This window comes from Nyctibius grandis, chromosome 1 (genome assembly GCF_013368605.1).
Source record: "Nyctibius grandis isolate bNycGra1 chromosome 1, bNycGra1.pri, whole genome shotgun sequence".
Classification (NCBI taxonomy): Eukaryota; Metazoa; Chordata; class Aves; order Nyctibiiformes; family Nyctibiidae; genus Nyctibius; species Nyctibius grandis.
The window spans coordinates 43,700,846-43,713,579 of record NC_090658.1 but is presented as its reverse complement, the minus strand read 5'-3'; the positions used below and the strand labels follow the sequence as shown (position 1 = coordinate 43,713,579).

The following is a 12,734-nucleotide window of genomic DNA, read 5'->3' as shown; positions in this document are numbered from 1 at the left end:
GTAATCTTTGTAAATTTTGTTGACTGAGCTCTAGCATGATAAAGATGCAAAGCTGAGAGCAGGAGAATGCTCAGTTATCCCAGCTTCTCAGGTTGCCCTTCTTAGTTATGACCAGTATTAGACTAAAACTGTATAGAAGTAGTGCAGGTTAAAAATGTTTTTGATCAAGTTTTTAAGTTTATAAAATGTAGGATTTTGTAAATTATAGTCTTCATGACTCCACTGTCACTACAGTAAAAGTAAATGAATGTCCCAATCACTTGTGACTGCTAAACAGTTGCATTCTGCTTGTATACTACTGGACATAACTAAGAAACATTTTCTGAATTAAGAGATAGGGTAGATTTATCCTTTACGTCATTACTGTCGTAGGGTAAGGACTTTAGTACTATTCATGTCAACATATTCATACAAACTGGATGCATAATTTTTCAACCATGGTGCTGAAGATGAGTTGCTATTTCATGGCTATATGTCAAAACACAACATAGATTGCACTATTCTTGAACTTTGCATATTTGTTGTGAACTTCTGTATAATGAAATGCATAAGTTAGCATTTATTCCACTTGAGATCTGCAAATCTGAAGGTTATTTGCAAATGCAAATTCTGCCTGCCATGAACAGAGTGATCACGCTCTGAGAATGCAGAATACTTTCTAGTTTGAAGTGTTGTTCAGTTTGAGTAATTCTGACAGGATCAGCTTTAAGTACTTTGTATTTTGGACTGTTTTTAAATTTCTTCTAGTTTTTAAGACACATTAAACTTATTTCTTTACTGTCTTTTCAGGTTAGAGATGACAACAAAAGACAACACCCATGCTTAGTGGAGTTCTCAAAATTGCCGGAGCAGGAAAGAAATTATAACTTGCAAATGTCACTTGAAACACTGAAGTAAGTTGCTGCAACTTTTGAAGCTTATAGTGAGAGTTTCGTAAGGAGTAGCAGTTTCTAGAATTATAATTTGACACGTGAATTACAATTTGACGTGTAGGTGAGGGTAATCATATGAAAATGAGGTAGTGAGATACATTAATGAATAATGTATTTGGCATTGAAAATGCAATATAGTGTTTACACTCATAAGGACTTTATGTTCTCATGGTAGAAAGCTAGGTAGAACAATCCTCCTAGAATTTCTGGTAGTGTCCTTCTCTGGTCAGCTTCTCTGTGCTATTTACTGATCCACCATTCCCACGGTAAGTAAATTACTCGACGGAGAACATATTTGTGACCCTGAGTGTTAAACAGTTTCTGGAGGGATATTTTGGCATTATTCAGAGATAAAGCATTCAGAGATAAACGGAACTCCATTGGAGGCAAGAAAATATGTTCATATTTGTCTTCAGCTAGGTATTAGAATTTCAAGGAAAGCTTTTGAGACACCTGTCAACACAGCAATGTGCTAGGAATCCAGAATAGCTTCTTCCTTTCCATTTTATGAAACTACAAAAAAGAATGTCATTAACTTTCCCTACAGTTTGATCTTTTGCTAGAATAATCTATATAATATGACTCAGGCATCATAAAAGTCATATTCTCAGAATTAAATGCACACTTCTAATGTTTCACTAAATATTAAACAAATTTCAGTAGTCCTTACACGATTACTGGTTCAGGACCCAATGCTTTCCTAAATCTAACCCTGACAAAACAAAAAATAATTTGGTTTTATAAACATATAAATTATGGATTACTTTTATTTTAGTAATTTTATTACTTACCGAGAGAGAGCCTTTTCATTAAACAGGTAGTATCCAAAACATAAAGCATTCAGTCTTTCTATGGATTTCAAAATTTGTATGCTTACTGAGCTCAGTCTTCATTTCGTCCTTGTATTAGTCCTTGTTTTCTGAAGTATACAGTTCTAATTTTGCAATATCATGTTGTATTTATCATGTAGACATCTGTTGTTCAGGGGCTAGAATATGAGTGTCTCAGTTCATTTCTGCAAGCTTGCAAATTTGAAAAGTTAGTGCACTAATCCATTCTAGATGATCCATACTGTGATGACTTGAATTGTAAGCTACTTTGACTAGTTCTTTACTAGATGTTTCTGATTTACTACCAGTCAACCTCAATGGGGGAAAAAGAGGAAGAGGGAAAGAAAATGTTCTTTTAAAACTTCCTCTAGTCAGCTATATGCTATATTCTTTCCAATTTGTGTCAAGCTGCGTACTGCATACTTAAAGTAGTTGCAAGACATCAAGAATAACTCACTGTAATTATTTTTCTTGTTGGTTTGTTGCCAGTTTTTCTGCTGGCTCTACTAGATGAGAGTGGCAGAAAACAAGGAAGTTCTGAGTCATATTATCTGACTCAACATTTCAATATATTGGGATCAATGTATATTCTTCAATATGATTGAAAACTTTTGTGAACTATAAAAATGATATACTATATGAAATATCAAGGTTCAAGAATGAGTTACCTCTGAAAATGTTATGGGATTAAAATATGGTTGCTCATACTGTTTCTGCACATTCATATATATATTTTGTAGTTTGATCTTGTATTTTTTTTTGATGCTTACTATTTTGTGACTTGACTTTACCATTTCTACTTATTTACTCAGCTGTGTGTGATGATTATATGTATCAATATTATACCAAGGGCTGCATTCAGCCACTTCTGGTTTTCTTGTTTAGCTTTGAAGTGCTTTAGGGGTCTTTCAGGTTCTACCAGTATGGTACACTTTTTATCCTGCTGTGGCTCTCTGATTTGAATTTCCTGTGTCTCAGTAGAGATGACGTACGGTTCAAATTCCTGTCTTACATTACAAGGAAATTAGGGTTACCAGGCGTTATCTCCTCTGCACTGCTTTCCACTGTTAGCTATGTTCTCTTACTTACACTGGTGATAGCTGCATAGCAATGAGGTAAGATTTATGCCAGTTGAAATTTAGCTGCATGGAACATTCTTAGCAGGTAGTGTGTTTTGCAGGAGGTGGCCACTGAATGTTGATTTCCTCATATCTGATTTTATTGTCTAATTTTAAATCAGGGTTCACAGACCATAACAGTAAGATTTACTTCATGTAGCTAGCACTAAAAATTTGCTGCAAGGATCTCCTTGAAACATACGATTCATCTGCCAAGAAAAATACTGATAGAGCAATATTTATGGGTTTTTTTCCCCAGTCAGTTCAAGAGCAGTAAATATAGTTAAAGCAAGACTAGAAAATATTGTTTTAGCTAGAGACAAGAACAAATAAAAACGTTGTTTTCCAGCTTTCTTCTGTGTTGGGAAAATTGGGAATGCAGTCCAAGGTTTACACTTGTGATTTCTTCTGCATAATCAGTTTCAATCAGATGTCACCCTCAGATTTTGAGAAACTTCTGATCTGACTTCAGTGTGGTCTCTGACTTTTGTCAGGGGTTTCTTTTCATTTCAATAGCTATGTTTTAGTAATGCACTTAGGCTAAAAAAACCTAAGACTTGATAACCCAGTACTGAATGTAAATACAAGGACAAATAATTGATGAGTTACAGATCAAATCCTGGAGATGAATGAGAATTAAGATTTATACTGCTGGATAGTGTGACTGTAAGGAAAGGAAGAGGTCTGAGGTAATCAGAAACCCAATTAATACTGTCGACCCTATTGTAAGCTTATGTAGAGAGTGTTTCTTTTCTGAGATGAGCTGCACCTTGCAGAGTCAGGCCAGAATCGGCTGCCTGGGTCAGTGGCTCTGTGGTAGAAGCCTTGTGGTACGCGACACGCTGTCTCTAGTTTGAATCCTTTTCTGTGAAGTGGATTAACATGCAACATCCATACTGAGCATTAAGATGGCAGTTTTGGCCTAATGATTATAATGCATTCTGCTGTCAGTCCTCTCTTCAGTAGCATGTCCTAACAAAATCCAGATCCAATTAAAATCTCTGAATAACAGCCTCTCTTTGTAAAGACACATTCTAAGGATAACAAGTGACATTTCCTGCCTTTTCTCCTTTCATCAGCTTTGAAGTAAATAACATAACATAAAAAGATTTTGATATAAAGTAGTATGAATGAGTACATAAGCAATATGAATAAATATATAAAGCAGAAATATATATTTCAAAGGCAGGGAATCTTTCAACTGATGCTTCATATAGATGAAATAGACTGTATGACAGTTCCATTTTGGAGTAGTCCACTCATACTTTTACTGAAATTTTTAGGAACATCTTGTGGCATTTTCTTAACACTATCAGACAGCTTATTACATATACAAAAAGGCTGATGTTGATCTTTCCGTGTTATATTGTTGTCATTCCCATAGGTATCATTTGTTATATAGTGCCATTTATATCCACAGCAGCAACTCTGAATATAGAAACATTGGCAGTAATTTATCTCTGATTTCTGTGTCCTAGAACCCTGCTGGCATTAGGCTGCCATGTTGGAATTGCTGATGAACATGCTGAAGAAAAAGTGAAAAAAATGAAACTTCCAAAGAAGTAAGTTGAAATTCAAATGCATCTTTTTGTTAGGCAATGTGAGTTGAGCGAACTGTATTTTAACAATTTTATATTTATATTGCTAGTTTGAATGGTACTTGGGTATGCATATGAATTTTCAGAAATGTACACACACCTTCATCCACACCTTTTCTTTTAGATGTTTATGATCTGATGCATAGACAAAAGTTTAAGTTTTCCATGATTCATTGAAATCTCTGGCATTCATTGTTACATAGTTCTTATATATATGGAGTGTACTGCAGAAACTTAATAAAGAATTTTTACAGCAAACTTGTCAATATATTTTGCTGTCCTGCAAATATTTAAAGGTAACCCCTTTGAAAGTCCTAGAATGGCCATCTAGTGACTTGAAGTGGAGAGAACTGGTATAGCTGCCTTTTTCCTGAGTGATTGATTGGCAACAGCATTGTAGGGTTGGCCTCAGCCTGGTGTGGTATAGTAGCCTTGACTACCACAGCTCTGAAACCAGCTCTCATGGCCCAGCCAAAGTGCTCTGGCTTCTTCCTTAAGACCAGTGTGCCTGCAGTTTGGGAATGAAGAATTTCGGAACTTTAACACAGTTGAAAGTAGTGGAACTGTACTTGGTGATCAGCGTATGACAGCCCAACGGCCCAACATACATTTGAGCCCATGGTTTATATGTTTGTCTAGATCAGTATAATATTCAGTGGGATAAAGGAGGATTATAATGCATATAAAACCAGAAAGATGAAGGTCGCAGTTTCAGTATGAGAGAACTTCCATGTGTTCTGTTATTCCTGAATTTAAATTAGTAACTTAGTTTCCTTGGTTATGACTTAAGAGCAATGGTAAGTGCTAGTACCACCAGTAGCAACTCATAGCTCTTTGCAGGGATGTGCTCTGTGCAGACATAGATGTTCCTCTGCTATTGCTTATCTCCATTATTCACAGTAGCCTTTCTCTGACCCACACCTTCCTATTCCATACATTGTGTCCCTAAGGCCAGTATAATAACCCCAAGCCTGTGTTTAACTAAACATACCTTCCTTTTTCCTTTTGTGAGCCAGAAGCATAGGCCCCATTCTGGCAAGGTTCCTGCAGGCTCATGGGTAATACTTCACTAGAAGGTAGTTATGAGAACCTGGACCCTCAAGTCTTTGATATATACCACACTGCTGATTTACATACCATTGATATCACAGTTTCAGAATCCCTGATGTGGTCACTTCACAAGAATGAAAAAGAATAAAAGCAAGGGATTAGTTTAAATTCCCCAAAACTGTTCTTCAGTTTTGGTATCCCAAAATAACTGCATATGAGACTAAAAAGAAGAGCTGTCTAAGGGCTTCTGTATTTTTGTTCTGAATTTCCTGGGCAGAAATGTATATGCATTTGCAAGATTGTGCAAGTGGATTAGATTTGATGCTTTTGAAAAACTACAGCTAAATCTCAAGACTGAAGAAATTATACTTCCTAATTTAAGAAGAGTGATAATGCTGAGTCTTTTTCATGTCATTAACAGTCATAACTTTAGAAACCTGAGGTCCTACCATACATACCAAGTCAGAATTTTGATATCTCGCATACAATGGATAGAAAAAATGAGTAAAAAGGAAAGAAAAAAAAATTGTGGCTACATTCTCAATAGCATCAGATATTTGCTGAGCAAAAATGGAGCAAAGACTTCATGATCTAGATACAGTTGTGCAGCGATAAGGCTGTATCACACTTTTTTGTGGGATACGATCCGGGAGAGGACAAGGGTTGCTCTTTCACAGTTAGACTAGATTTAACCATAACAAAAAGTTACAGGAGGTAGTATGTGAAAAGCTAAATTTTTGACGGGAGAAGAGATGTCACTTTCTGTGTTTGCTAGTTATTTCTGTTCCTGTAGATGATACAAATGTGTTATCCCAATACTTTGTTAATTTTTGCATAATTTATTAAGTTCTCATACCTGCCTGACACAAAAACTTTATGATATTATGAAAAACAAAAGCAACAGCCATCACTTGAATGTAATTAGGTCATCTGCTCTACTTTCTAAGAAATCTTTCAACCTTACTTCATACGTTCATGTCTGTCTTCTTAACCCTTTGCTTTTTTCTTTTCTGCCATCCTTTTGTAACAATGGAGATTGTAAAATGCTAAGAGCAAGTTTATATTTGTGTCAGTCCTACAGAATTTTGGCATCACATCCACACTGGTTACAAGTTGGGGAAAATCACATTTTTCACTGACAGTTGTGCTAGAAATTAGCCTGTTCTAATACAGCATCACTCACAAAAGAGCTTTTTTTGGACCATCTCGAACAATTAGCTGAAGTGTACTGCAGACAAGTTTTTCAGATGGAAATTCTCTTTCTGTTAGGAAGTTTTTTCCTGGTATAACTTTACTTTAGGTTTTTGAATAAAGCATCCTTCAATAACCTTTTATTTTAAAATACCTCCCTGAAATATTCAAACTCTTTATTTTAAAAAATTCTAAATATTTAGTGTTTCTATGTGTTAAAAAAAAAAGCCTAGATGAAATGAGAAAGGAAAAAAGAATTGTCAGAATGAAAAGAAAAAAAGTTTTTAAAAAAATTTTTGCTATGTTTGATTTTCTCTTGCAAAACAACTCACGTAGACTGCTGAAAATCTTTAATCAAGAGAGTGTAGTATGGACTAAGATCACTTGAAAACCTATCTACCACTGTTTCTGTAACTTTAGGTGGTGGCACGTATAAAAATTCCGTAATGCTTGTTATAAATCAGGGGCAGATCAGTATGGTAATGTGCTGCTGAAGCAGTTAAATTTTCACCTTGAAAATTATTCCACATTGCTTTACCTACTTCTTAAAAAAAATTGTTAATATAAGGCCAGCAGAGATACTGAGCAAGATAAGACCAGTAAAATACTGATGAGCAGATGACTGGGCAGGAGCTGGGATTTTAGCTACCAGTTTCAACTAGTAACATCAGTCTGCAGCTAAAGACAATTCTCCAACATGAATTTGTACACACAATATGCTTTTGTTATTTTCCTTAGTAGCCACTGATACTTATCCTTGATGAGTATTCATTTGCATCCTGAAATGAGGTATACACATCCTCTGTGACAAAACTGTGAGCATCCTTTGAGACCCATGTTTTTTTGACCCTGCTCTTATATTGAAATAGCTGTGGCTATCGTAGCCTTTATATGCACAATGTAACACTTGTGCAGGGGAGTGTGACAGGAAAGAACGCAGTAATTGCCAGCCTGACAAACGTGTTAATTCTGTATGATTCACTGTTTCCATTACTGACTGGTTTTACTCATCTCACTGGAGCGGCTTCACAGCTGCCTGAGGAAATGTAACTGTGAGGGCACATAGCTAGTATGTGGGAGATAGCAACACAACGGCCAACTGCTCGCTTAATTCTGTAATAGAAATTTGCTGATTGGTAACTCTGTGAATGGTTGGTTTTCGATTGATGTTCTTGAATTGTTGTTTTCAGACGTAAACTTTTTTTTTAATGTGGTAATTTTGAAGGATGGTCCAACCTCGTGTTTATAGATGATAATTTTATTTAAATTCTTTCTTGTTTTCAATTATTGTTTTCAACCAATAATTTGTTTAAATGGGTTTTAGGATAGTTATCACAGAAGAGAATTAATTAAGATTTGTAAAGTATTTGAATATTTTAGAATATAAATAAGAATAAATACTGTTTCTTTTTCTGTATTTCTCATTGTCAGTCCAAATAAGGAAAATACAAGAAAATGACAAAGTTGTTTAGAAAGCAATAATTTAAAAAATAATTTAAACTAGCCATTCTTTAAACACCCCAGCGCATATAATTTCAGTGAGAGAATGTTGTTTGTTTTCCAGAGCCCCCTTTTGTTATGACCAAAATAGCGCTTTGTTTTGTCACTATGCTGGAGGAGAAATAGTCAGGAATATTCAGGGCACATCCACCAGCTCTGGCCTGGTCTCTCCTGGGGCCACAGGGAAGGACCAGCTCTGGTGCCTGGAGTGCCTCTTCCTTCTCCCCTGCTTCCTCCTCCAGCCTTGTTTTCTGCAAGCCTGTTTTCCACACCTTTTTCCTCACTCCTCTCTGCCTGTGCAGTGTTTTACCCTTTCTTAAAAATATTTTCCCAGAGGCTTCATCAGCTTGGCTGAGGTGCTCAGCTTTGGCCAGTGGCGGGTCCCTTTTGGAGCTGGCTGTGCCCCCGGGCAGCTCCGGCCTCTCCTCACAGCATCCGTTCTGCAGCCCCTGCCCCGCCATCACCTGGGCACGGACACCCAGTACAGCCCCTGTCTGCCTGCCCCCTGCTTTGCTCTTCCTGCTCCCCTTCACCTGCACATTCCCTCATCAGCTGTGGTGAGGGAGGCAACGTCCACTACCATGGGGATGCTGCGTAGTGTCGTAGGTTTTTGTTGTAAATTTAGTAAGTCCTGATGTGCTACATCCATCACCATACACGTTACGTCCTCTATTGAAGAAGGTTTTGTCATAAGTAAAGTGGGAGATGACTATAATTAATTTGATGTGAACAACTTCATAAAAGTAAACAACACTTTGTTCTTAGGAGCGTGAAAAATAGTGAGGAAGGTGTCTGTTCTGAAGTCATGCTTAAGTTTTAAACATTTGCTCCTATGATTTGAAGGATAGATAAGGAATGAAGTATTACAAAGGCAAACTTTTATTAGACAGACTTCATGTATGATCTTGAGAAAGCTATTTCACCTGCTCTGTCTCTCACATCCCTATATGTAATAGGAAGAATAAATTTTCTTGCTTCAGTAGGAGGTAGATAGAAATTAATAAGTATTGTGAAGTGCTCAGAGGTAACAATACTAGTGTTCATATAAGTATTTAGATAAGCAACACCTTACTCTACTACTTTAAATATTTGCAAGTACTAAAATACTTTAAAAACATTTTTAGTTCAGACCATTTTGGGTAGCTTTCATTACCAACTACTTCATCCCATCGAGATGCAGTTAGCTTGAAACAAAATCAAATGTCAGTGCATTATTATTCTTTATGTTCAAAGACAGATTATTTATATAGTTATATTGCATACATGTCACTTCTTCCCTTTGCAGTTTCTATTATTTTTTTCTTAATGAAAAGTAACTGCAAGTTCTGTGTTTTTTGACAGCTACCAGTTGTTGAGTGGATATAAGCCTGCTCCCATGGATCTGAGTTTTATCAAACTGACCCCCTCTCAAGAAGCTATGGTGGATAAACTAGCAGAGAATGCTCATAACGTGTGGGCAAGGGACCGTATAAGGCAAGGCTGGACATATGGTATCCAGCAGGTAAGTGCTAACTTCAGTCACTTGAAAAAGCACTTACCTATTGAGATGTTTCACAGTTAAATGGGAATAAAGGCGATACAAAAGCAGGAAGAAGCAGCTAATGAATGCAAGTCTGTCAGTCAAAGAAAGCAAAAATACATAATTCAAGCAGTCCTGCTAAATCTTCTAGCAGTATGAGAGTCTTTTTCAAGGAGTATTAAAAAATTGATGGTATATTCTTGTATGCTATCTAGATCTCAGGATGAGAAAATTGCATGCAGGAAGCTAATATGCTCTAGTATTTCAGGAAGTGTAAACATTGACTTTCAGTAGGGGAATAGTTTAAATGTTTGCAGTCCTGGGAATTGAATAATTTTGTTTATCCAGGAAAATCAGAATGTAAACTCCTAGTAATCACTTTGCTAATATATTGTATTTCTGGAAGAGGCCATATTTAACTGAGAATAATTAAGTCAGTCTCCAAGTTCCAGTCGTAGTTTAGTGGTTTTATTTCAGTGGATAGGAATGCTACATGGTAGATATCACAATGTGTTATAAGGGAGGGGAGTAACGATTAAGCATGGTGGATTGTTAACAGCAAAACTCAGGGTCCTTGTTTTCTTTTTAAAAAAAATTGATGAGGTATACAATGAGCCTAATTTATTATTTTTCAAGACAGCTACTATATCAGTTTTCCCTTAGGAGTCATATTTTCTATTCTTTTTGTGATTATTTGTCAATTTTTTATAGAGAAAGGTGTCTTCACTTCTGTTAATCAATGCGTGGTAGCATATCACAGTGAAATTTTAGGAAAATTCACCCCTTGGGGAAAAAAAAAGTTTTAATGGTTTTGCACTGGGCATAAAAGATCACTATTTTTGCAAAAATGTGAAACAGCTGTTTTGTAGGTACATACTCTTTCCTGCCTACAAACAGTGGGTTTGTTTTTGACAAAAATTCAAGTTATGCATTTCAGTTCAGCACATTTCAAATTTTGTTTTTCTACAAGAACAGAACTCATCCTATTTGCAAAGCTTTTGTATAGTAAAAAAAAGTCTGTTTTTATATATATATATATATAAAGTTAGGCACTTAAATCCACCTCATCACATACTGACAAAGTACATTTATATGACAAAATGTATGCCGCATAGCATTTCAGCATTGTCCATTATAGTATTATACTATAAAGCTCTCATTCCGGTACTTGGTAAACTATTTAGGAAATCTATGTTCTGTATTTGGGTCTAGGCAGACAATGAGCCAATTCTTGTGTTTGCAGACTAGAATGTATACCATCTTCTACTAGATAGACACTGAAGATAATTCAGTGTTGGTGCAACTCCCCTGCTTTATAACAGGATTAAATTTTCCCTTAATCTTTGAATAAAGGAAGGTGGCCCTTCGAAGTGCTGTTGACATTTCTGATAGAATATTAATCATGAGAAGTGTTGGAAGTGATGATTCTCTGTTGTCAGGTAGGAGGGGCAGATGAATTCATTTGAGCCCACTATTTCAATCCTGTGTTTATGAAGGAAGTGCACAATTCATTTCTAGAATGAGAATCTATATGTCTCTAGGTGCTCACGAGAAATATTTCTGATATATTAAAGAATGCACTCAATAATTTACACCATGCCTCCCATATTTTTATTCTTCCAGAAGCCAGACATTTTCAATAGAGGGCCTTGACAATCAGGAGATTTGAAATTAATGAAAGTTGGGAAATAGTTACAGCTTTGATAGAACCCTGACATATCCCAAAATTAAATTTAGTTTTGCAACAGAATTTATCGGTAAGATGAAGTTAAGAAGTTTCTGGAATCAAATGCATCTCTCGGCTAATTATATTTCTAACTAGCACTGGGAAAATTTAAACTCACAACTCATATGTAGTAAATAAAGTTTCTTAGATCTTGAAGACAATTTAACCTACCCTGTGTATCTGTATATCTTTGAAAAAAACCACAAATCATTTTGCCATATTTATTGGAGTGGATTTGCAGTTAAATTACATGTTTTCTGAATTAGTGAGGGATTAAGAAAGGCAGTTAAATGATGCTGCCAAAGGCTTTTTCAGTGTTACTGGGTTGGGAATGATAAGCAAAAGATGTAGTGGGAGTGTGTGGTGATAAAAAGACGTTTCTCTTTACAGCTACACAATGTGTTTATACACTGTCTTTATGTATGTTTTGATATGCCTGTTGATATAGAAGGCTCTGCTTTTGAAGAGGCATTATGTGGTAGTAATCAATCATTAGTTTTATTATGGTTCCCAAAAGGCAGTGGAGTTGCCCCAGGCCACAAATTCGGTTTAAAAAAATAAAATAAAAACATTGAATAGACAAATCTAGTACAGGATGTAACCTAAAATTAAACACTTCAACTTAATGTCAGAAGAATCGTGAAGCCTGTCTTAGGTTCTCAGTTCTGTACCTGGGGAAAGAGACTGACCTTACTGTTGAACCTAAAACATTGTGGCCCTGTGAAGAGACGTTTTTGAGGCTCACCAGGAGAGAGCAGAGGGAAAGAGGAGGACTGTGTGATCTACTGCTCACTGAACAGCTCTTTGTTTTATCTACTGACTCTTAAAACACTGTCCTGAGGGCCTTGGAACTCAGACTTCCCCTAGACTCCCTTCCTAATAAATGCCCTGCTCACTTGATGACAAACCTCAATATGCAAATTAAATCTACACTCACGTATTACAATTTATAGTCTGGTGTGAGAAAACTTGTGGAAGATGGAGGTATATTTTTGAACTCCTTAGTCTTGTAATTACTGAACTCTGCATTACCCATTTTCCGTGAGTACTTTAAAAATTGACACCTATATCCTCAAAGATATCTAAGTGGAATAGATATTAGGAAATATCTATTCAAATAGATATTAGGAAATATCTATTCAAATATCAAATAGGAATCAGGTATCTAAATCCCCTTTGATGGCCAAGGACAAGTTGTTATGCGAAGAGGTTATCACTATCACTTAGACCTGCTAAATTTTAAAATAAAATGATAGCCCCTAGTTAGGTT

General features: G+C 36.0%; 1 protein-coding gene across 1 annotated transcript in view; it reads left to right on the top strand.

Annotated features, from left to right (window-relative positions):
- RYR2 (ryanodine receptor 2) overlaps window positions 1–12,734 on the top strand; it is a 332,243-nt gene that overhangs the window by 140,207 nt on the left and 179,302 nt on the right. Inside the window, exons 24-26 of the mRNA XM_068395937.1 lie at window positions 790–893; window positions 4,359–4,442; window positions 9,561–9,720. Coding sequence (XP_068252038.1) covers window positions 790–893; window positions 4,359–4,442; window positions 9,561–9,720 — 348 coding nt within the window. The remainder of the gene's footprint in view (window positions 1–789; window positions 894–4,358; window positions 4,443–9,560; window positions 9,721–12,734) is intronic.